This window comes from Colobus angolensis, unplaced genomic scaffold (genome assembly GCF_000951035.1).
Source record: "Colobus angolensis palliatus isolate OR3802 unplaced genomic scaffold, Cang.pa_1.0 Scaffold125, whole genome shotgun sequence".
In the NCBI taxonomy this organism is placed as follows: Eukaryota; Metazoa; Chordata; class Mammalia; order Primates; family Cercopithecidae; genus Colobus; species Colobus angolensis.
Genome location: NW_012113697.1, coordinates 5,556,397 through 5,581,283, shown reverse-complemented (window position 1 = coordinate 5,581,283; position 24,887 = coordinate 5,556,397). Strand labels below are relative to the sequence as shown.

Genomic DNA, 24,887 nt, shown 5'->3' with positions numbered 1-24,887 from the left:
GTGGTGGTGATGGTATGATCTTGAGAAGGTGGTGGTGGTGATGATGATGGTGATGGTGGTGATGGTGGTGGTGATTTTAATAGTGATGAGGGTGATGATGGTGATAATGATGATGATGGTGATGATGATGGTGGTGATGATAGCCATAATAATGGTAGTGGTTAAGTTAGAGGACGGTGACCTCAGAATCATTTTCTGCTACCACCACTGCTGCCAGTCTTCCTCAATTTCCAACCCCACTGTGTCAAAGGCATTTGGGGTGGGCTGGTGATGAGATGAAAAGGAGAATCTACAAGGCCAGAGAGAGAGAATAATCTAAGATGTTAGAGAATAGTATACTTATCTCAGTGCCTGGTACATAGTAAGCCAGTACTTACTATCAGGTAATAGAAGCTATGAATTTTTGAAACAGCTTTACTAAGATGTAATCATACACCATACAATTTATCAGCTTAAAGTGTAAAATTCAATGGCTTTTAATATATTCACAGTTAAACTGCCACCACCACAATCAATTTTAGAACATCCATTATCCCTAAAGAAGCCCTGTCTATGCCTCTTGCTGTCACCCCAACCCCCTCATCCCTCCTGGCAAAGCTATGATTTTTATTGTTATCTATGCCTTACAGAATAAGGAAATTGAGACTAAGCAAGGAGAATAACTTGTCCATGAGCCACACAGTTAGTATGTGACAGCATTGGGATTCCATTTAGGTTTGCCAGAACCTAAAGCCTGTGCTTATGTCCACACAGGTCAGTTTGACCAATGAGGAAATTCAGGTTCAGAGAATATATGTGATGAACATAAGGCCACACAGCTACAGCTATTAAGTGGTCAGGATGAGGCTCATGTTTAGTCTTGGCTCCTAATCCACCCATAAGAGTCCTGATTCCATTTTACTGTGCCCCTTCAGGGTAAGCAAATCAACATAATCAGAATGGATGAGATCCTTAAGATCCAAGAGAGAGATGTGAAACTAGCTGTAGTTTTCTTTCCCATTGAGGAGGGAGAATGGTGCCTGGGTCCAGTCTCATCTTGGACTTGGAAAGTTAACATCTCTTTGGACCCAGCTGCTCCCTTGTCCTTTTGGCCCTGAACACCCTGAGGAGGCTCCATGCAGGTGGGGAGGAGTTACCCTCGCTGGAAGGAGGAGCAAGGTGGTACCTGAGCTCCTATCCAACCTTTTCTAAAGCATCTGTCTTCCTAGGAGTATTGAGTTTGACAGTACCTGCTACCTTCTCAGATGTTAAGGGGAACTATGGGTGGGCATGAGAGAATTATATGACAAAGCCTCTAAAAAGCATGGGATGGAAAAGCAGAGTTGCTTGGCAGCCTGCAAGTCTAGGATCTCCAGGGTGTAATTTTCACTCTGCCCTAGACAACTATAGTCAGAGTGCTTAATCCATCTGGGCCCCAGTGTCCCTATCTGTAAATTCAGAGAGAAAATGGGGAAGTGAATTTGCAAGAATTATGAGCTTCTGGGAGGAAAATGTGCTACAGTTATCTGAAGGAATCTTTATTTTCTTTCCTTCTTTCTCTTCCTTCCTCCCTCCTTCCTCTCCTTTCTTCCTTCCTTCTGGATGTTTTCAGCTTTATTGAGGTATAATTGACAAAAGGAATTGTATATATTTCAGGTGCACAAATGGATGTTTTAATACATGCATACATTATTAACTATAGATAGGCCTGGTGCTGTAGATCTCCAGAATGTATTCATCTTGTATAACTGAAAATGTGTACCCTTTGACAAACATCTTCCCACTTCCTCCAACTCCCAGCCCCTGGCAACCATTATTCTACTCTTTGCCTCTATGAGTTTGACTATCTTAGATTCCACATTGAAGTGAGGTCATACAGTCTTGTCTTTCCATACCTGGCTTATTTCACTCAGCATAATGTCCCCCAAGTTCACCTATGTTGTCACAAATTGCAGGATTTCCTTCTTTTTTATGGCCCAATAGTATTCCCAATAGTATATGAATATATATTCAAATTTGGATATATATGCACATTGTGGAGATATATACATATATATGAGATATCTACATATATATATACACACATATATACACATTTTCTTTATCCATTTATCCATTGATGGACATTTTGTTTCCACATTGTGGCTATTGTGAACAGTGATGCAATAAACATGGAAGTGTAGATATCTCTTCAAGATCCTGATTAATTTCCTTTGGATATATACCCAGTAGTGGGATGGCTGGATCATATATGGTTCCATTTTTAAGTTTTTGAAAAACTACCATTAGGTTGTACCAATCTGCATTCCCACTGACTGTACACAAGAGTTCCCTTTTCTCCACGTCCTCACCAACACTTATCTTTCGTTTTCTGATAATAGCTATTCTGAGAGATGTAGAGTGACAGGGTATTTATTTTTAAATGTTTGTGGAAGCTAGTGATTTACCTGGCCATGGTTTGAATTTCCATGTTTTCTACTTGGAGCAAAGATCCTCCACTTTCACATCCCTTATTTAATATTTACAATACAGCAGCAAGAATCTAAATATCAGCTTCATGGAAGAGGAATGGACCATGATAATAAACACAGCAGAGCCGGGAATCCGAGTATTTAGGAGAATTTATTTCTCACACATTTTCCCTCCGCTCTCTCTGAGGTGTCCCATGGCAACGAGCATCAGGTGAGCCTCATTCTTCCATCTTCTGTGGGAGAAAAAATAATTGTACATAGGAAATGAGTCAACTAAACGGGAGACTGAACATCACCTTGAAGTGGAGCAGCTGGAAAATCTGGAACTTCAGAGAAACATTAAGGAATGGCATTGTTTCCCTTTGCACATTGTAAAAGCAAACCAATCTAGCTACTAGCGACAGGACAAATGCCCTGCAAATCAGGGGCTTCATGGGCAGTATCTGTAGCAACAGGGAGAGACAGGGATGACAGTGTCCTGCCTCACTGCTCGTTCTCCCAAGAGCCTGGAACCACAGGAGTCTTTGCTAAAACAGTAGCATTTGGGAGTGCGTGACCAGCAGCAGGAAAGAGAGGATCAACAGTCATCCTCCAGGTTCTCCCTGGGTGGTCCATGGGACTCCCCCGGGGCTTGGGACTTCTTGGGAAGAAGCCATACTCAGGTACTTGCTCCTACCTGGCCCCCTACATCTCGGGTACCAGCTCTTACCTGGTCCCCACAGCTCAGGTACCTGCCTTTATCTGGCCTTCCACACTCAGGCTTTCGCCTCTTACCTGGCCCCCATATTCAGTGTCTGTTCTTAGCTGGCCCCTACATCTCAGGTACCTGCTCTTACCTGGCCGCCCACGTCTCGGCTCTTGGCCCTCAGCTTGTTGACCTGGGACTCAGCGATATCCGCCCTCTCCGCGGCCTCCTCTAGCTCATGCTGGACTCTCCGGCATCTGGACAGCTGCGTGTTGGCCTGCTCCTCCTACACAGGAGACAGAGGGGTTATGAGGCTGTAGAGCCCCTCAGTCTGATTATGAGGTGCCCTGTCCCTGAAGGCCTCTGAGGAGTTAAGCAACCAGGGCCTTGGATTCCCCAATGGCAAAGAGGGCAGGTAGGCCTTCTCCAGAGGGTGAGGACAAGGCTCCCAGCTCACAACCATGTGTACTGCCTCGAATCACCTTGCAGGTGCTACTGTCCCTCCTAGGATCTCCAGAAATGTTCCCTTGCACCTCTTCTATATGGTATCTGTTCCACAGAGATCTTTGGGAAAGACCTAAGTCCAGCGCTCTCTCTCCCAAGGCATCTGAAGGTATAGAGACCGATGGCCCAAGTCTCCCTCATCCTGTGCCTCTGCCCAGCATCATCTGTCTAGGGCCAGGCCACTGTACTGGTCTATTTGGGGGAATGTCAAGGATTCCTGACTAAGGTGTCCTCCTGGGCACCCTCTAGCCTGCCAAGCCTGCTGGGACTGTACTCATCCCATGTGCACGAATTGCTCTCAATATTGAACCAGTTCAAATCTGCTTCTCTGAGGTTAGGATTGAACCAACCAGGCTCCAGGGAAGGGAGGAAAAAGAGCAATGGGAGAGACTCAGTCATTTGTCCAGGGCAGGCTCCCCTAAATTTTGGTCCTTAGAACAGTAGCCCTGTGGGATGCTCTGCATACAATAAGAAGGTTCCAAAGTCAATGAAGTGTGAGAAATGGTATATTCTGGAACCCCGCTGCCACTTTGTAGAGTTGATGACATATGAAACTCTACAACATCTACACAATCTGAGAAATCCTTGAAGTAAAGTAACCAGTGTAACTTTGTTTAACTGAGATTTTCCCAAACTATTTCTTTTCTATAAAATAATAAGCTCCTCCTCATGGCAGCCCAACTTCCTGCTATTAACATCCCTCAGAACCAGTGTCCTCAGAAGATACTTTGGGAAACACAGATTTTAGCCCATTCCATTTCTTTCCTGTTGATTTCACCTATTTGATCAAAGGGCGGATCAAAAAGGATGGAAAGGAGTGGAGGGAGTTGGGAGGGCTGAGGAGGGCTGGAGATGCCTAGGAGGGTGGGCTGTGGTGGGATGGTGGGAATTAGGATGAGGTGCCTCAAGTCAGGTCATGGGAGCAGGAAGGGCTGGGAGGGTAGGCTGGGGTGGTTTGAGAGAGTCAGGGTGATCCAATGCCAGCCAGGGGAGGCTAACATGCTCTGGGGTGGTCAAGTAAGTCACGGTGGGCAGGATGAAGGGGATGAAGGGGGTTGGCCAAGTAGGGTGAGGCAAGAGGACACAGAGGTGGTGAAGGTGGGGAAGACTTAACATGGACCAAGAGAGGAAGAGGACAGGTGTCTCTGTGTTTATAGTCTGCAAATGCAAACTCAGGCCTGAGGCTCAGAGGACTTTACCCAACCAGGAACCTGCTCCCACTCGGGGATGGCGGGGACACCCCGGCTGCCCCTGGGACTGTCTGTTTGTGGGCACTCCCGGGGACCTCCTGTGCTCACCGCCTCCTCAGCCTGCCTCTTGTAAGACTTCACTTTGGCCTGCAGCTTGTCCACCAGGTCTTGGAGCCTGAGGATATTCTTGCGGTCCTCCTCAGCCTGCAAACAGGGTACACGTGGCAGGGGCCCGCAAACCTATGGCCACTTCTGATGGGGCTTGGTCCATACAGCATTCGCTGAGGAGGTTTTTGGGACCTCTACCTGGTAAGTCATCTCCTTCACTTTGCGTTCGTACTTGTGGGCTCCCTTCAGGGCTTCAGCTCCCCTCTTCTGTTCCACATCAAGCTCATTTTCCAGCTCCCGCACCTGGGTAGGATGAAAAGAACACAGAATTCAAGTCTCCTCTCCCAGGCTTCTCTCATGGACTCATGGGCCAATCATTCTAGCGTGAACTCAAGATCCCCTAATGGTCATTAAAAAGTCAGGAAAACAACAGATGCTGGCGAGGATGTGGAGAAATAGGAACACTTTTACACTGTTGGTGGGAGTGTAAATTAGTTCAACCATTGTGGATGACAGTGTGGTGATTCCTCAAGGATGTAGAACTAGAAATACCATTTGACCCAGCCATCCCATTGTTGGATACATTCCCGAAGGATTATAAATCATTCTATAAAGACACATGAACACATGTGTTTATTGCAGCACTATTCACCATAGCAAAGTCTTGAAACCAACCCAAATGCCCATCAATGATAGACTGGATAAAGAAAATATGGCACATATACATCATGGAATACTATGCAGCCATAAAAAAGGACGAGTTCATGTCCTTTGCAGGGACATGGATGAAGCTGGAAACCACCATTCTCAGCAAACTAACACAGGAACAGGAAACCAAACACTGCATGTTCTCACTCGTAAGTGGGAGTTGAACAATGAGAACACATGGTCACAGTAAGGGGAACATCACACACCAGGACCTGTCAGGGGGTGGGGGGCTAGGGGAGGAATAGCGTTAGAAGTAATACCTAATGTAAATGATGGGTTGATGGGTGCAGCAAACCAACATGGCACGTTTATACCTAAGTAACAAATCTGCACGTTCTGCACATGTATCCCAGAAATTAAAGTTAAAAAAAAAAAAAAATCCCCTAATGGGATTTTTGCCAAGATGTCTCCTCCTAGGGCTCAGGAGCCATATCTTATTGACAAGGTCACCACAAGTCCATACAGGTGCTTTGAGCAAGTGCGAACAAGATGCCGTCATTGGGCAGAGGCAGCCTCACGTGCACAGAGCATAGCTGGTGGGTCAGGCTTTGCATAGATACACCCTTTTGTAGTTTGGCAGGTAGTTTGGCAAAGGCAGCAAAAGCTAACCTGATTTGTCCTTGCAGTTGAAACCTACCCAGCTATTCATAGTGGCCCTGATTACAGATCAAGTAAGGCAGCAGGGATCATGAAGAGAACCTGGGCTAGGAGTAATCAAAGCATTCTCCAGGCCCACTTGATAGATCCAAAGCAAGTCAGTTGCCACCACTGAGCATGAGTTTCTGTGTATTTAGGATGGAGATAATATTTCCTGCCTAGCCTACCTCCAATGTGGAGGTTGAATTAAAGTATGTGAAAGTATGGTTAGAATGACAAAGCACTACACAGGTGTTGTTAATTTCATAGTTGCTTCTGCCTTTCCGGAAGTCTTGAGGGGAAAGGGTAGCCACTGAGGATGCAAGTCACCAACTGTGGTCCCAACTCCACAATCCAGAGATTGAAGCCGAGGAAGGGCAGCAGCTAGCTGCATTCTCCACTCCACCGGGAATCACAGTGGCTGCAGAGCAGGGACGACTCCAGGCTTGGAGACTCACTAGATCAATCTTGAAAACTATCAACAGGACAGGCTTACTCTGGGCACTATTCCCAAAACCTCCCCACCCTCCACCTCCTGGACCCAGGAAAGTCTTCCATCAGGTTCTACAAAACATTTGTTTTCCTAGGAATTCTTTCTAGGCTTCTGTAAGGTTTATGGAAGTCACATAACTGGGCAGGGGATGGCAGGACAGTCAAGGCACCTCACCATGGGAGGGGGAGGGTGGCCAAGGGCTCCCTGCCAATCCAGGAATCATAGTATGCCAGAAGGTGTCATGAGACCTAATCCTTTTCACATAGGAGGGATCCATGAGAAGAACAGGCCTAAACTCATTGTGATGGAATAGGACTGGGGACCATCGAAAATAAACATTCAAGAACTTGGGAGGAAGTTCTAACTTCCCTGGTGTTTACTTTTGTTATTCAAAAAGTCTACAGCCTTGTTGTTTTTAGCACCCCCCTAAAAAAAAGTCCTTTCACATTTAATGGGACCCTGTGCCTGGGGAGAAAATCCTCAGTGGTTTGCAGGTTTGCATAAAGAATGACAGTATTTGGGGGCCTTCCTGCTGGGAAAAGTTGTCTCCTTCTCTTTCCCTCCTCCTCCTCCTTTCCTCCCACTCTTTCATTTCCTGTCTCCCTGGGACAAGAGACACTCAAACAGCCTCCTCCGCAGAGCCCTCCTCCAAAATGTCAACCGCTAGTACAGCCCATTTTAAAATGATTGAAATAAACCACATGGGTCTAAAAGGAAAAGTAAGGGGGGCAGGAAACAAAGGGAACAGTCAGCAAAGAAACGGAACAATAACTGCAGGATACGCTCCCAGATAAAGAAAGAGCAGGATGTCCTGGTGACGGGGGTTGAACTTTTCTGGTGCATCAACCTAAAGGAAGAAGCCCCGATCGCCCTCTTTTGGGGCTGGAGCAAGAGACATACCTGTGCCAGAATTGCAGCCTGCACTGAGAGATGAGAAAAGCTGGGGAGGGAAGGAAACCTGAGATTGGGAGAAAACGGAAACTGCAGATTTTATGTAGGATGGGCCGTGTTTATCAAAGTGAAACTTGGTCCAAAATGTAAATGCATTAAAATGTGTAATTTTATGACTGTAAAGTATATGTTCATAGCTTTTTCCATGTATGTGTGTGCATCTGAATCTACACAGCAAACGGAATGTGAACATTAACACACATCATTATATTACATTTACTGAGGTGTGAGCATACCAAAATAGATGTATGTGTGTGTGTGTTGGGGCACAGGAACAGATGAAACAGAAAGAGGAGAGAAATGAGGCTCACAAGGAATTTTGCAAGCAGTCCTGAAACTGATTTTGCAATCTATTCAATCAATGGCCTTTTCCCACCATCTCAATTTCTGGACTGTGGTTCTGTCTGAGGCTGTCACTTTCAGAGTAAGAGTCCTCTCAAAAACTCTACCCGGTTCTCCAATTTCTGGATCTGCTTCTTCCCGCCCTTCAGTGCCAGCTGCTCAGCCTCATCTAGACGGTGCTGCAGGTCCTTCACTGTCTGCTCCAGGTTCTTCTTCATCCGCTCCAGGTGGGCGCTGGTGTCCTGTTCCTTCTTCAGCTCCTCAGCCATCATGGCGGCCTGGTTAAGTTCACAGGACACATCAGAGGCCCCGTCCGCCCATCCCTACCTGGAGCTTGCAGAAGAGCAGAATGTTGGGATCATGGTGCTGAGCCTCCCCTTTCTGACTCGGGCCAGTCTTTGCTGATTCCTCAGCCTCCCCTCCCACTTTGCCGCTGCTGAGACTGTACCTCATTCCATCTGTCTGGGAAGCCACCACTAACCGACTGTGGTCATAAGAGATGAAACATACTTGCCACACCCTGGCTCAGAGGCCTCCCTTTCTCAGTTCCAAACCCCGTGTCTGAAAAGGAAGAACAGAGCTCACATCCGTGATGGCCTTCTTGGCCTTCTCCTCTGCGTTCCTGGACTCCTGGATTGAGTTCTCCACCTCTGCCTGGCACTGAGCTATGTCAGCCTCCAGTTTTTTCTTAGTATTTATCAGGCTCGTGTTCTACAAGAAGAATTAGATATCAGGGGTGTGGTTTCTATCTGGGCACTTAAAAAAAATTGGAAGGGGGAGGGTTGGGCGGGGAAGGAAGTAAATGGTGATCCTGTTCCATTTCTTATTTTTCACATGGGTGACATGCTAGGTACAGTACTGTACATTATTCTTTCTTTCTTTATTCTTTTTTTTTTTTTGAGACAGTCTCGCTCTGCTGCCCAGGCTGAAGTGCAGTGGCGTGATCTCAGCTTTTTGCAAGCTCCGCCTCCTGGGTTCACGCCATTCTCCTGCCTCAGCCTCCTGAGTAGCTGGGACCACAGGTGCCCGCCACCACGCCCAGCTAATTTTTTTGTATTTTTAGTAGAGACGGGGTTTCACCGTGTTGGCCAGGATGGTCTCAATCTCCTGACCTTGTGATCTGCCCGCCTTGGCCTCCCAAGTACTGGCATCTTTCTTTATTCTTAACTGAACAGGAAGTCCTGTTTCTGTTCAGTTAACAGACCCAAGAATGGTACATCAAAGAATTGAGTAAATGATAAAAGTAGAATTTCAAATATTTGAGGATGGATAGATTATTTAGTAAAAGGTGTTGGAGCAAGGAAATGATTGATAGACATACTATATAAAATGAAAAATAATTCAAATAATCAAACTATGCCATAAATAGAATTGTGAGGGTGATGACAAACTGAAAAACATTTGCAATGTATATTACAGAAGAAAATATTCCCTTTCTTGACATATAAATAAGGCAAATCAATTAAAAAAAAGGGCAAAAAGTACAAATGGGTAAAACATACTAGAAGAAATACAAATGGCCAAGAAAAGTGATAAAATGTTCCACCTCATTAGCAATAAAACCATACTAAAAACTCAGTGAGGTATGTTTTGGCAATAAAATTGGTGAAGATTTTTAAAATAAGAGCTAGACTATTTGAGAATTTATAGAAGAGAACTCTCACACGTTTTCCCAGAGGAAATAAAAATTGGGACAACCTTATTAAAAAACAATTTATAAAATATTACAAATATCTTTGCTGTTTGGAACCTGAAATTTCATTTTTAGAAATTTATTTACTTCTAGACATATTAAGTGATAGTAATCCTGGAAGTATATGAAAATTCAGTTATGAGGAAGTTCATCAGAACAGCCTTTCTAAAAGTAAAATTTTTACTGAGAACAATCTAAAATAACCACAGAAGACTGATTAAATGGAAGTGCAATAATATACGGGTAGAATAGCCTACTTTTCTGTCATTAAAAATCATATTACAGAACACTATTTAAAGATGTTGAGGCTGGGCACAGTGGCTCATGCCTGTAGTCCCAGCACTTTGGGAGGCTGAGGCTGGCGGATCACCTGAAGTCAGGAGATCGAGACAATCCTGGCCAACAGGATTGTCTACAAAAACAATCCCGTATCTACAATAATACAAACATTAGTTGGGTATGCTGCCATGCACCTGTAATCCTCAGGAGACTGAGGCAGGAGAATTGCTTTAACCTAGGAGGTGGAGACTGCAGTGAACCGAGATCGCACCACTGCATTCCAGCCTGGTGACAGAACGAGACTCTGTCTCAAAAAAAAAAAAAAAAAAAAGTCAAAATATGTTCATGATTGTTAAATGAAAAAAAGATTGCTAAAGATTGCTCATATTTTTACTCTATATATATGCATTTATTTTTAATTAAAATTCTTTTTTTTTTTTTTTTTTTGTAGAGACAGGGTTTTGCCATGTTGCCCACACTGGTCTCAAACTCCTGAGATCAAACAATCCCAAAGTCCTGGGAGACAAAAACATAATATTTATATAATTCACAAGGGGCCTAAGAATGAGAGACCCCAGAATGCTAATAATATGCTTGACTTTTTTCTTCCATGTATTTGCTTGTTTTTTCTGTTTTTTTAAACAAAGGAGTTTTAAAAACGTTTATAAAAATAATTATTTTGTGCTTGTGTGTGTGTGTGTGTTGTGTTGTTGTTGTTTGTTTTGGCAGGGTCTCCCTCTGTTGCCCAGGCTGGATGGAGTGCAGAGGTGAGATCGTAGTTCATTGCAGCCTCAACTCCTGGGCTAAAGCGAACCTCCCACCTTGGCCTCCCAATGTGCTGGGATTATAGGTGTGGCACTGAGCCAGGTCAAAAATAATTATTTTGAAATAAAATCTTAATATTCTAAGGTTTCCTCTTAAATAGTACTTCCAGGCGCCTTACACAATAATCCTTCGCTGCTCTGATTTCCCTACAACGTGCAAGATGTTTAATGTTTGGATCAGAAAAAGCTCAGAAATCTGTCAATCAAGAATCAGTTATTCCAAGAAGCAAGCTTAAAGAAAATTGGTCTTGACCACTAGTCTGGGAGAAACCGGGTGCCCCTTCCCACCGCGTGGGCCCTGAGCCGAGGGATAGCGGAAGCAGCTAGGGGTGCAGGAGGCGCTACCTGCCCCAGGGTGGATTTTCAGCGGAGGAGTGAGGGCCGACGCACCTGGGAGTGCAGGAGCTGCACACGGTCGCTGGCGTCCAGCAGCTCCTGCTCCGACAGTCTGCGGGTCCGCTCCGTCTGCTCCAGGGCAACCTTCATTTCCTCCAGCTCCTCCAGCAGGAGGCCATTCCTGCGCTCCACGATGGCCAGCTGCTCCTTGAGGTCCTCATTGCTCCTCAGGGCGTCGTCCAGGTGCAGCTGGGAGTCCTGCAGGGGAGACCCGGAGTGAGGCCAGAGCTGCCCGGCAGACTGGAGCCCGTCCAGGTACGCAGAGGCGGCCACCGTGCTCACCTTGAGCTGGCCCTGGACCGTGCGCAGGTGTTTCTGGGTCTCTGCCACCTGGCGGTTGGAGTGGCCCAGCTGAATCTCCATCTCATTGAGATCTCCCTCCATCTTCTTCTTCAGTCTCAGGGCGTCGTTCCGGCTGCGGATTTCAGCATCCAGCACGCTCTGCATGGCCTCCGTCGCCCGCTGGCTGTTTCTTTTTAGCTGCTCGATTTCTTCATCCTTCTCAATGACCTTGCGGTCTAGCTCGGATTTCACCTGGCTCAGCTCTAGCTGGACGCGCAAAATCTTGCTCTCCTCGTGTTCCAAGGAACCCTGGCGAAAGCAAAGGAATGACTAGGGGTGCTGTGGACAGCCACCTTCATGAATGGGTATTTTCATCCCCATACAATCAAATGGGTATCCTTTTTTTAAAAAAAAATTAAATTAAAAAAAATTTTTTTTTTGGTAGAGACAGAGTCTGGCTATGTTGCCCAGGCTGGTCCTGAACTCCTGGGCTCAAGTGATCATCCCTCCTTGGCCTCCTAAAGTGTTGGGATTACAGGTGGTGTGAGCCATGGTGCCCAGCCCAAATAGGTTTTTTTTTTTTGACAGAGTCTCTGTTGCCCAGGCTGGAGTGCAGTGGCACAATCTCAGCTCACTGCAACCTCCACCCCCTGGGTTCAAGCAATTCTCCTGCCTCAGCCTCCCCAGTAGTTGGGATTACAGGTGCCTGCCACTGTGCCTAGCAAATTTTTGTATTTTTGGTAAAGACAGGGTTTCACCATGTTGCCTAGGCTGGTCTTGAACTCCTGACCTTCCAGTTGATCAGCCTGCCTTGGCCTCCCAAAGTACTAGGATTACAGTTGTGAGCCACCATGCCCGGCTGCAAGTAGGTATTCGTATACCGATTTTATAGATGAAGAGAACAATACTCAGAGAGGTCTGAGTATTTGGCTTGCTCCCAGATATCCCTAATAGTGATGAAAGTGGGACTAAAACTTTGTGTCACTCATGAACAAATTATCTTATGACTTTAGATAGAGTATCCTTCTTAATTAGTGAAAATTTTACTGAGGGTGTCTATTTTAATAATGACCATAAATCGGGAGTCAACCTATTCTCCAAAATGACAGGGCAATTGCTCTCCTGTTATCCTGTGTTGGTTCGTATTTCCCTAGAAACCACCAGTCATCCTGGCCACCGCCGATTACTGCATCAGGAGACTCTGGGTGTGTTTTGATTATACAGGATTCTTGATAGCCAAAGATGATTGTCTGTGCCTCTATGTTAAACATAACTGAGGGATTCTGCACTGCTCTCAGGATGTTAGGTGATTGATTTTCTGCTTCCTGAGAGGAAGACATTGAAGATATAATGAACACATTAATTTATTTTCAAAAGGGGAGCTGTGCCAGAGGACACCCAGGAGATAAAGTAGCAGCCCGTGGATGTTTCAGCCCCTGGGATGGCTGAATGTTTCTCCCACTGGAAACTCAGGGCTTCCTGGCAGGAAGGGCCCCATGGGGTGGTGAAGGGCAGCCTCTTTCAGCTCCTGGTCCTCCTGAATTTCCAAATGTCATATCCCAGACACTTACCTCCACTTCTTCTAAGGCGACCTGCAGATCTGACTTTTCCTGCTCCACTAGCTTCTTGGTCTTTTCTACTTCCTGAAGATTCTTGCCAGTTTCTGCAATCTGCTCAGTTAAGTCGGAAATCTCTTCTGCAAAGGACAGGCTCGATTTAGGCTGTTTCAACAGGCTCCAGTTTATAGCATAGGCATTTGCCAGGCAATTCAGTGATGGGCGATTCATTCGTGATGTTTATATAGGAGAGAATACAGGGTAGCTATTCAGATGAGGTGTTGGCAAGACAGGGATGTGTTACCTCACCTGCACTAGGCAGACAGGAACCACAAGTGAAGAACAGAAACTTAAAACTTCAAAAGTACTGTATACAAAATGGTCAGAGAGCAGACCAGAGAAAACAACTGTGGGGAAAATGCATAGAATCATAGTCTGCAGAATCAGAAGGGGCTTTGGAAAGTGCTGGGTGTGGTCTTCTGACTTTGTAGATTGGAAGTCTGAGGTCCTAAGGGATTCAGTGGCATACCCAAGAATACAGAGCCACTTAGAGACAGAATCACTGAAGAGTCTTCTCTAACAGAGCAGTGGGCTCAGCAACCCATTGTGCCTTCGGTTCTCGAAAATGAGACTTAGCTCCTGCTGTGCCTTACATTAAAAAGGTTTGGACCTTGGGGCAAACTGAGTAATGCGAAGCATGATGGGTGAGGATTGTGTGGGGCAGTGGGAAGAAGGCGTCTGGAGATGGCTGTGGCCAAATGGGGAAGGGGTTGGCAGGAGGAGAGGGGGACGTAGCACACACCGGTGGTGGAGAGAGCTCACCTTGCAGATTTTTGTTCTCCCGCCTCAGTGTCTCTAACTGGTCCACCACCTCCTCATAGGCGTTCCTCATCTTGAAGAGTTCGGTGCTGAGTGACCTGGACTCCTTCTGAGCAGCTTCCAGCTCAGCCTGGCTTTCATCCAGCTTTTGCTTCCACTCTGCAAGGACCTGGGAGATGACAAAGGGACATAGGAGAAGCAAAAAGCAGGGGTGACTCAGAAGAGTTCATGCAAACAAGGGCTGTCAGTAACGCCAACGTTTGGCTCTTCCATCCTTAGGGACTGAAGAAAGAGGAGGAGCACTGTTCTAGATCCGGGACCCCAAACTGTGATATTCCTGCAGGCCCTCTGCTGCGTTCTCACAGACAGTACGATCTCAATAGAACTGAATTAGCTTTCACTGAAAACAAAATTGCCTTTGGAGGGACTGTCACAGTAGTCAAGAGACACCTCAAGTCCCCCAAACTGGGGAATGATGCTCCAACTGGGGGCCTTCTAGGATGTGCAGGTATCTCACACATCTAAGTGTGAAACTGTTGTTTTCACCACTGCCACTGCAAAACATTTGACCCTTTTCCAAATTAGGGTATATTCATGTAAATAGCATTTCCCCAACTTGAATTATCCCCATGCCTTCTTCACAAAGAAAGCGGCTGGGGAAGGACCTTGTCAAAGTTCCTCTGCTTCTTGTCCAGGGTGGCACAGGCGGTGTGGGAGCGCTCCAGATCCAGCATCAGATCGTCCACCTCTCCCTGCAGCCTCTGCTTGGTTTTCTCTAAGGATGCGCACTTGGAGTTTGCGGTCTCTGTGTTCTCCTCTGCTTCCTGGAGCCTCTGGGCCAGTTTTTTCCTACAAAAACCAGACTTTTTTTCCCCCTTGGCAAAGGTGGAATATTTCAGAAGGTGACTGTCAGATGGGAAGAGAAATACGAAAACCAGACTTTTTTCCCCCCTTGGCAAAGGTGGAATATTTCAGAAGGTAACTGTCAGATGGGAAGAGAAATGAATAGCATGGAAGAGATTGATGTTTGATGACACCAAGACCTAGGATTTGGTGAGTGGAGAGGATCCAAGTGTCACTGGGAGAGTCTCAAAATGCTTGGGGGCAAAGCAGGTCCCTAAGGACCCCCCGCAGAGAGCTCGGTGGAATGGACAGTTTCCGAGAAGAAGGACAGGGAGAAGGGAGACCCCCCAGAGGGTGGGGGGGCACAATCTGAATGTTTCAGAAACCACAAAGGCATGGGCAGGAAAGAGACAATCTCTCAAGATACGAAGACTCCTGGTCCCTTGGCTTGTGCCCTCAGGCTCCCCCTGCTATTACCACCCTGGAGTCCCTACTTGGCCTCCTCCAGCTCCTCTGTGCGCTGAATGGCGTCTGTCTCGTATTTGGTCCTCCACTGAGCAACCTCACTGTTGGCCTTGGACAGCGCCCTCTGCAGCTCGGCCTTGGCTTCCTGCTCCTCCTCATACTGTTCCCGCAGCAGGTCACAGTCGTGGCGGGAGGACTGCAGGGCGTGTGCCAGGGCGTTCTTGGCCTGGGAATGACAGTGGTGACAAATTGCAAAAACATTTGACCCTTTTCCAAGTTCAGGTATTTTCATTTAAATAGCTTTTCCCCAGCTTGAATTATCCCTATGCTGTTTTCACCAAATTTGCCATATCAGCATATCACCTGGTTTATTTAATGTTTTTCAAGTGGACTCCTTAATTGTATTTAAATATATTTAATAAAGGAGTAAACTGTTACAGGACAGTAAGTGGAAAACCACTGACATTTGCCATAAACAGAAGGTAACCATAAGTGCAATGGAAATAAAGCAATGTTATCACGTCTAACTAGGTACTGTTGCCTGCTGGGACTCCATGCCTGGGGTCTACCCTCTATTTCTTAATAGGGTAAATAAGCAAATGCTAAGGAAGTATGGTTCACGCTGAGGCCTTTTCCTTGATAGAATCAGAAGGTTTGGAACAATTAAAAAGTGAAGAATTTTCTCGCTACTTGATGCAATGGTACGGAATGCTGTGACCAGGAGAAGCCTGAAAGCATCTTTTGATGTCACCAGTGGGCTGTGTCCCCACACTGGGGACTGCTGATGTGAGCTTTGCTGTTTCCACGGCCCGGCTTCCTCCTCCTAGGCAGAGAAGACATGCCTAGAGGCATCCGTCCCTCACTCCCTCCCATGTGGAGGGATGGAAGGGCAACAGTTTAGCTCCGACTATAATGGCCACAAGACACCCTCTGGTGCCACCATCAAAGAGAGAGTTCTGTCAGCCCACTTTAGTAATCTGTACATTTTCAACTTTTAAAAAATGCAGTAGGCCAGGCGTGGTGGCTCACGCCTGTAATCCCAGCACTTTGGGAGGCCGAGACGGGCGGATCACCTGAGGTCGGGAGTTTGAGACCAGCCTGACCAACATGGAGAAACCCTGTCACTACCAAAAATACAAAATTAGCCGGGCATGGTGGCCCACGCCTGTAATCCCAGCTACTTGGGAAGCTGAGGCAGGGGAATCACTTGAACCCAGGAAGCAGAGGTTGCGGTGAACCAAGATCACGCCATTGCACTCCAGCCTGGGCAACAACAGTGAAACTCCATCTCAAAAAAAAAAAAAAAAAAAAAAAAAAAGGCAATAAATGAGAAACTTTGCCTAAGAAGGAAAACAGCTGTTGCTGTATCCTGGCCAAAGGACAGCCCGCTCCTCCTGCAGTGGCCCTCCTCAGTACTTGTTCAGGCTTGGGTTCTCACCACTTCCCCCTGCCCCCTCATCTACTGAAGATCTTCACCATAGAACAGAAAGATGAGAGACAAATATGGCGCTTGCCCTTTTTCAGAAGAAAAAGGTGGAGCTTGGGAAAATTCCAGAAGATTGCCCTATAAGTCTTAGCCAGCACACAGCAACCTCGGAATTCCATTCATGCAGTTTTTTGGACTCTTGATTCCCTATTCTGATACTTGAACACGAATTGGCAGCACCAAGCACCTACTGTGTGCACTGTTCTTCTGGGCAAAGTAGGTACAGTGAGGACAAACTATTCTTGCCCTCCATGAGTTTACAGATCTGTGGGGAGACACATACTATAAACACAGTATCTAGATCTTGAAATCAAGAAGGCGATGATGTTCATGTTTATGCAACTGTCTCCAGGGTGCTCCCAAAACCATGGAGTCTTTTTGGAGGAGGGTAGCTTAAAATCAGATGGTATAGGAGGTGACACACCAGGAATAATGAAGAAGAAAGAGGAAGGGATTTCAAGTGGCCAGGATGAATTGCTGGGCAGAATGGTCAAGTGTATACAGTGATCGGGAGGAGGTGCCCTGGCTGGAGAGGGGAGTTTCTCAGACTACCCTGTGGGGCACAGAGGAGCCTAGGGCATGGACCACCGTGGGTATGGTTTTCTATCCCTGAAGAAGGAAATCTAATGCCAAGGTCCTCTAACCTTAAAGGACAGGTTCGCATCATGCTGCAAGGCAGACAGGAGAAGCAACAGGTTTCTTCTTTTCTTTCTTTCTTTTTTTTTTTTTTTTAGCGGAGTCTCGCTCTGTCTTCCAGGCTGGAGTGCAGTTGATCTCGGCTTACTGCACCCTCCGCCTCTCGGGTTCAAGGAATTCTCTGCCTCAGCCTCCTGAGTAGCTGGGATTACGGGCACCTGCCACTACGCCCAGCTAATTTTTTTTTGTATTTTTAGTAGAGATGGGGTTTCACCATCTTGGCCAGGCTGGCCTTGAACTCCTGACCTCGTGATCCACCCGCCTCAGCCTCCCAAAGTGGTGGGATTACAGTCGTGAGCCACTGTGCCCGGCCACAGCAGGTTTCTTGATGTAGCACTGCTCCGACCAGCTTCACAGGTGAAGTGGTCATACAGCCTGGTTTCTCAGGTTCAATCTGACTCGATATCTTTACCTTTGTTTCTTCTTCCATTTGCCTCTTAAGCTCCTCCAGCTGCTGGGTGAGGGCCTGCTTGCTTTTGGTCAGCTGTGAAATCAGAGACTCCTTCTCTTCCACTTGGTGGCTCAGCTCCCCTACCAAACAGATGTGGCCCCCACGTCAGTGTTACTGACCACCCTCTCCCATGGCCCGGCTGGACCCCAGAGCCCTGCCCATTCTCACCGTTCTGGGTCTGTAGTCTTGCTTTCTGCATGTTCAGATCATGGATCAACTGTGTCTGTTGCTCGTCCTTGGCTTTGATTTCACTAAATTGGTCTTCTACCGTCCGGCACGTTCTTTCTATGTTACTCTTTAACAAACAGAAAGTCACCGTGAATGGGAAAAAATGGATTCCTAGTGCCCAGCATTGAACTGAACAGTGTGATCGTTTAGCTTCTTGTCAGGTAAAATAAAAATACAAATACAGAACAACAAAAAAGAGTCAGTTTAAAAAAATCATAATTGAGCACAGTGACTCACACCTATATCCCAGCACTTTGGGAGGCCGAGGCAGGTGGATCCCTGAGGCCAGGAGTTTAACACCAGCCTGACCAACATGGTGAAACCCCATCTGTACTAAAAATACAAAAATTAGCCGGGCATAGTGGCAGGCACCTGTAATCCCAGCTACTGGGGAGACTGAGGCAGGAGAATCTCTTGAACCCAGGAGGCGGAGGCTGCAGTGAACTGAGATCATGCCATTGCACTCCAGCCTGGGCAGCAAGAGTGAAACTCCGTCTCAAAAAAAAAAAAAAAAAAATCATAATCATTTCAGATTTGTGAATGCAGCTCAATCACCAATCGCTTGGAACATCTGTTTTTGGCAGGTAAGTATTTAATGATTTGTAAACAACCCTTTGAGAAGATGCCACTTTTAAGTGGATCCTTGGGATCCTCTTGTAATATAAGTAATATGTGAATAATTGCAAGCAATGTAAGCCTGTGAATATTTGCAAGCAATATATTCAGATGACAGTGTTAAGCATTTCGTTCAATAACACAAAAGGTTCCCGATGGTGGAGGTGGTATGAAGGGATTCACCTCCCCAGCCTCCAGCTGGCCTGTATTTTTGTGAAGTTTGTTCAAAACCCTTATGTGTGCTGACCTTTCTCTCCTCCTGCTGCTCCATAAAATAGAAAATAAAACGTATGAAGCATATGTTTTTTCCTTAGAATGCAAAGTATGAGCTGGCAGTGGAGGAAGCAGGGATACTGATTCCAGGGGAGTCCTGGAAGAGCTTAGGATCTCTTTGAGAAGATGACATGCAAGCATGAAGGAATCAAAAGCAGGGAGGGTTGAAAAGCGATGGCGACTTGCAAGAAGAGACGTCAAAGGGGACAACTGAAAAAGCGTAAAGAAACATGAAGTGCTGCTTCCCCTGGATGTTAAAATTGAGAACAGAGAGCAGCACACGGCAATTCTGGAGAGAGGGAGGCTGGAGTGGGGGCTGTTTATAGGCACAGGGCGTGGGGGATGCTGGAGGCTTTTCCTACCCACCTTCCCCTGCAGGCTGGCCTGGCTCGCGGAGAGAGAGGTGTGGGAGGGGAACATATACAGACCCAAGTTCTTAGAGGAAGAAAGAAAACCAAGAAAGGGAAAAAGGGCGAACAAATGGGAAAGCAGGAAAGAAGGAGAAAAGGAGTCATCACTCGCAGCCGGAGGCTGCAGTCCGGGAGTGAAGAAGCAATCAAGGGAAAACAAGACAGTGTGGACGCAGACCCTAAACACTGGCAGCAGGGGGCGCTGGAGAGACCACTCTAGTTCTCTGATCCACATCTCCCTTCCTTTTCCGGACAGATGCCCTGACCTTCCGGGAAACCCTCGGTGAGAGGCCCACAGCCCCACTTCTAGGGTCACCACCACTGCTTCTTCCAGCCCAGCCAAACAGCTCCTAGTACAGCTCAGAGCACCCTGCAAGGAGGGCAGGTGTTAAATTGAGGAGCACACACGTTCCACGAGGAATGCTTTGCTTTGAGGTCATGCACAGAGGTGGGTTCACTATGAAGCTTGTGAAATAAGCTTCAGGGCCCGCAATTTGCATGGACCCCAGAGAGTCTGGGAGCTGCAGAAGGTTTGAGGGAAGAGGAGCCATCCCAAGCAGAATATATTCTAGAAGGCATTTCTGGCAAATGGCCCAAAGAGGCCTCAGGAGAAAAGAACTTGAGTCTTCAAGGTAACCTGCGACACTTTTGTGTCATTATAAGTATTAACTTTCATAAGTTTGTATACTTTTTTCTTAAAGAGCCCCAGTCGGCCAGGCACAGTGGCTCACGCCTGTAATCCCAGCACTTTGGGAGGCCGAGGTGGCTGGATCACCCGAGGTCAGGAGTTCAAGACCAGCCTGGCCAACGTGATGAAACCCCATCTCTATCAAAAATACAAAAATTAGCCGGGCATGGTGGCGTGTGCCTGTAATCCCAGCTACTTGGGAGGCTGAGGCAGGAGAATTGCTTTAACCCGGGAGGTAGAGGTTGCAGTGGGCTGAGATGGCGCCACTGTAATCCAGCCTGGGGAACAAGAGCGAAATAGTGGCACCAGATCATCTAACTGTGCTTGAATCAAGTGGTCTTGATGCTTTGGTCTTAAAGTTTGTGTCTCCCCAAAATTCATAATTTCTAGTCCAGTGGTGTCGGGGGGTGGGGCTTTTGGGAGGTGATAAGGTCACAGGGGTGGAGCCCTTATGAATGGGATTAGTGTTCTTATAATAGAGGCCTGAGAAAACTTGTGCACCCCTTCTACCACCTGAGGATGCAATGAGAAGGCACCATCTGTGAGGAACAGACCTTCAACAGACACTGAATTTGCTGGCACTTTGATCTTGGACTTCCTGGCCTCCAAAATTGTGAGCAATACATTTCTGTTGTTTATAAATTACCCACTCTAAAATATCTTGTTACAGCAGCCCAAATAGATAAGACAAAGGACGTGAGTGAATTTGAGGAACTGGAAACAGGCAGAAATAGGGAAGAGGGTTTCAGTGTAGAACATGCAGTGGTTTGGAGGCATCAAATTACACATGCCCAGGGGCAGGTGGCCCCCGGCTGCCTTGCATTCTCCAAGAGCAGAAGGGTCAGTCAGGTACCTTTGACTTGGAGATGGCTTCGATGTTGCTGGCCATGTCATCGATCTCCATCTTCAGCTCACTCTTCTCCTTCTCCAGCTTCTGCTTCACCCGCTGCAGGTTGTCAATCTGCTCCCCAAGCTCGGCCACACTGTCTGCGTGCTTCTTCCTCAGGGTGGCCGCTGTGGCTTCGTGCTGCAGGGTGGCCTCCTCCAGGTCCCTGCGCATTTTCTGGAACTCAGCCTCCCGCTTCTTGTTCATCTCAATCTGGGCTGAAGTGGCCCCACTGGCTTCTTCCAGCCTCTCACTGATCTCCTCCAGTTCCCGGGCCAGATCTGAGCGCTGCTTCTCAATCTTGGCTCTGAGTGTGTGTTCTGCTTCAATTTCCTCTTCCAGCTCTTCTATGCGGGCCTGAAAGGATCACTCTATCAGGAATGTTATTGTGGAGGAGGGGGCAGCCCCCTTTGAGAGGGGCTGGGTGTTGAGGAATTGCAGGTAGGCAGCACGAGGTGGGTGGATCATTTGAGGTCAGGAGTTTGAAACCAGCCTGGCCAACATGGTGAAACTCCACCTCTACTAAAAATACAAAAATTAGCCGGGTGTGGTGGAGGCCACCTGTAGTCCCAGGTACTCGGGAGGCTGAGGCAGGAGAACAACTTGAACCTGGGAGGTGGGGGTTGCAGTGAGCTGAGATCACACCGCTGAGCTCCAGCCTGGGTGACAGAGACTCGGACTCAGAAAACAAACAACAAAAAAAGAATTCATTATAACATTACATTGGTGAAAAAACTTGGAAACAACCTAAATGTCCATGAATAAGGGAATGCACAAATCGATTGTGATGGAGACTTGTTCTAGAAGTCTATGGAGCAGGTAGACACCAATCTACGTCTATCATGGATGGCTCTGCAGATCACGTTGCCAAAAGAAAGGAGCAAGTTGCAGAGTGATACTCTCAGTGTGATATTTATGCTAAGAATATAAAGAAACAAGAACCTTTTCTGCATGTGTACTATATATTTTTCGGGAGTCTTAAATGTGTACAAAAACACATAGCAAAAGAGGCAGAAGGATGCACATCCCACTGAAACTGGTCATTCTGAGAAGACGGTGAGGGCACTGGGCTTAGGGTGGTGGCCAAAGCACCCTTATCAATAATATTTAGCTTTACTGGGCCTATTTTGAGCCTTTGCAAGGAAGTATGTTTATGGGTTACTCAGAACATTAAAATATTATTTTCAAAAACTAAAGGAAAGGACAGGACATCTTCTCTAGCTTTAGCAGGAGGAAGGAAAGAAGCAGCTAAAGAAACAATGGGGAAGGAGTGAGGAGGGGCACTCTTGCAAGGGATTGTCATGATTGGGAAGGTTTTGATGCTTTTACCTGCAGTTCTTTAATCTTCTTTTGAAACTGCAGACTGTGGACTTGTTCGTCATCTATTTTGGCTTGTAACTGACTGATTTCAAACTCCTTCCTGCAAATAGATTTTAAAAAAAGAACATGAGATACAAGCCTTTTGGAGGGGATGAAAGTTGGCTTTTAGGCTGAGACACAGAGGTGGCAAAAGAAATATCTACTTTTTTAATTTCTCTTCTATTTGCTGCTTGTCATTTTCTAGATCCATAATGGATTCCTGGGACATTTTCAGATCTCCTTCCAGCTTCCTCTTCGCCCTTTCCAGGTCCGCCCGCAGTTTCTTTTCCTGCTCTAAGGAACCCTCAAGCTGAGAAGACACACAGGTAGAAAGGTAAGCCCCTGCTGGGGAAGTGTTTGCTCCTTTCATTGGGCGCAGCCATACACGTGACCTGGGGCTTCCTGGGGCTCCTGTAGGGTGCTGGCTGCAAGCCTCTGGCCCCAGGAGGAAGCAAGTCTTGCCCCCTACCTCCCCTCTCTTCTGTCTTCCAGAAAAGGCTACCCAGGGTGGGGCTGGATCCTTCATGGGCCTCCTGGTGCCTCTCTCAACTGATTCCCACTCGGCCTGGCCCAGACCATGTTCCATGGAGGGGTATGGTACTCATGGGTGCACACTCTTGCACAGACAATACAAATGGGGGCTTCTATGGACAGCACTGTGAAGGTCTATGCTCTACACCATCACGCATTCCCTGCTAACATTACACAACCATGAGAGGCAAGGAATTCATGTGTGTGTATGTGTGTGTGCGTGTATGCACACACACACACATGCACACATGGGAACAGGAAACAGGGGCGTAGAGGAGGAGCACACCTACCCTGGGCTCAGAAACATTAAAGTTATCTAGAAAATCTCTAGCCACAATAATGATTAAAACCCGAAAACTTCAAAAGTGGCTCTTACATCAAGAATAATAACGTCATGCGATGGGGGTGGAAATAGTAATTTTCGTGGCCACAAATGGAACTCATCTTTAATAACGTTACAACAGGATTGGAGGTTTTGGGACCCAAAGGACCTACAGGTGGATGCTAATAATACTGATGATGGTGGTGATAGCAATAATAGCAGCTATGTTTTGCCGAACACTTTCTGTGTGCTGAGCTTTCTGTGAAAACCCTCTGAGATGAAGCTATTTCCATCGCATTTCACAAGGCACAAATGGAGGCTTTGCAAGGGTAAGCAGCTTGCCTAGTATCCCAGACTCCTTCAGGGTCAGGATGGGGCTGAGATCTGAACTTAGGGATGCCGATTCCAGAGTCTGACCTCTCAAGCCCTGCGTCCTAGTTAGACCGTCTCTTGTCTGTGCTTCCACAAGTGATAAATGCTAAAGCATAGTAGTAAAATATCCTCACATCATCTGTTTGCTGTTCAAGCTTGGCATTTATTTTGATTAGACCATTGACTTTATCTTCTTCAACCTGAAGGTCATCCAGTGTTTGCTGATGGGCCTCCTGTAGAGACTTCTTTTCTTTGGTCAATTTGGAAATGTTTTCTTCAAGTGCTGTCATTTCTTCGGAGAGATTCTTTACCTGGGACAATATCAACACTGATTTAATATGGAAAAAGATTAAGCCAGAAGCTTCCATCAACAAAAGCTATTGCTTCTTTGCTCATTTTTCCTCTTTCCCTTTTCTTTTTGGCTACTACTTTTTTACCTTCTGGAATTGACAGACTCTCAGTTCTTTATCTTCCTTAATGGTCTATCACGGCGCCTCAAATTCTCCCATTAGGATTATTCATTTAAGGAGGGCATTATATTCTACAAGGAAGGGTACTGTTAAAATGCAAATGTGCTGCCTTTGAAGGGTAACACATCAATCTATATTCGCTCATAATATGTCTGTGGAAATGTGTTTATTAGGCTGGCTGGCTGAATAGAGTTTAGAATGAGGCAGGAAGGGGAGGAGAGGCATGAGGTGCTCTGCAAGAAAATTCACGCCGGGTGCAGTGGCTCACGCCTGTAATCCCTGCACTTTGGGAGGCCGAGGTTGGCAGATAATGAGGTCAGGAGATCGAGACCATCCTGGCTAACACTATGAAACCCCATCTTACTAAAAATACAAAAAAATTAGCTGGGCGTGGTGGTGGGCGCCTGTAGTCCCAGCTACTTGGGAGGCTGAGGCAGGACAATGGCGTGAAACTGGGAGACGGAGCTTGCAGTGAGCAGAGATCACACCACTGCACTCCAGCCTGGGAGACAGAGTGAGACTCTGTCAAGAAAGAAAGAGAGAAAGAGAAAGAAAGAAAGAGAAAGGAGGGAGGGAGGGAGGGCGGGAAGAAAGAAAGAGAGAGACAGAGAGAAAAAAAGCAAGGAAGCAAAGCAAGAAAAGAAAAGAAAATTCAGAACAGAAGTGCTGTGTTATCAGGAAGCAGGAGGAGGGCACCCAACATGGAACTTGAAGGAAGTAAGTGAAACTTTTTCCACATCCAACAGGCCTCCAGATCAGAAGTTGCTAACTCCTAATCTATGGGCTGAATCTAGGCATATTTTCTTTAGTCCACATAGTAGTTTACAATGTTATTATTTACAATGTTACAGTTTTTGTTTGTTTGTTCTTGTTTTT

General features: G+C 46.6%; 1 protein-coding gene across 1 annotated transcript in view; it reads right to left on the bottom strand.

The window, feature by feature from the left end:
* Positions 1 to 217: 217 nt before the first annotated feature.
* The window catches only part of MYH13 (myosin, heavy chain 13, skeletal muscle), a 66,960-nt gene continuing 42,290 nt past the window's right edge, over positions 218 to 24,887 (bottom strand). Inside the window, exons 21-39 of the mRNA XM_011933292.1 lie at positions 23,676 to 23,852; positions 22,481 to 22,626; positions 22,287 to 22,377; positions 20,925 to 21,314; positions 18,026 to 18,152; positions 17,819 to 17,937; positions 15,254 to 15,450; positions 14,582 to 14,765; positions 13,920 to 14,085; positions 13,113 to 13,237; positions 11,542 to 11,850; positions 11,254 to 11,457; positions 8,653 to 8,778; positions 8,175 to 8,345; positions 5,136 to 5,240; positions 4,938 to 5,033; positions 3,287 to 3,421; positions 2,427 to 2,683; positions 218 to 289 (exon numbers count right to left, since the gene is read on the bottom strand). Of these exons, the coding sequence (XP_011788682.1) occupies positions 2,669 to 2,683; positions 3,287 to 3,421; positions 4,938 to 5,033; positions 5,136 to 5,240; positions 8,175 to 8,345; positions 8,653 to 8,778; positions 11,254 to 11,457; positions 11,542 to 11,850; positions 13,113 to 13,237; positions 13,920 to 14,085; positions 14,582 to 14,765; positions 15,254 to 15,450; positions 17,819 to 17,937; positions 18,026 to 18,152; positions 20,925 to 21,314; positions 22,287 to 22,377; positions 22,481 to 22,626; positions 23,676 to 23,852 (2,883 nt within the window). The 3' untranslated portion in view covers positions 218 to 289; positions 2,427 to 2,668. The remainder of the gene's footprint in view (positions 290 to 2,426; positions 2,684 to 3,286; positions 3,422 to 4,937; positions 5,034 to 5,135; positions 5,241 to 8,174; positions 8,346 to 8,652; positions 8,779 to 11,253; positions 11,458 to 11,541; positions 11,851 to 13,112; positions 13,238 to 13,919; positions 14,086 to 14,581; positions 14,766 to 15,253; positions 15,451 to 17,818; positions 17,938 to 18,025; positions 18,153 to 20,924; positions 21,315 to 22,286; positions 22,378 to 22,480; positions 22,627 to 23,675; positions 23,853 to 24,887) is intronic.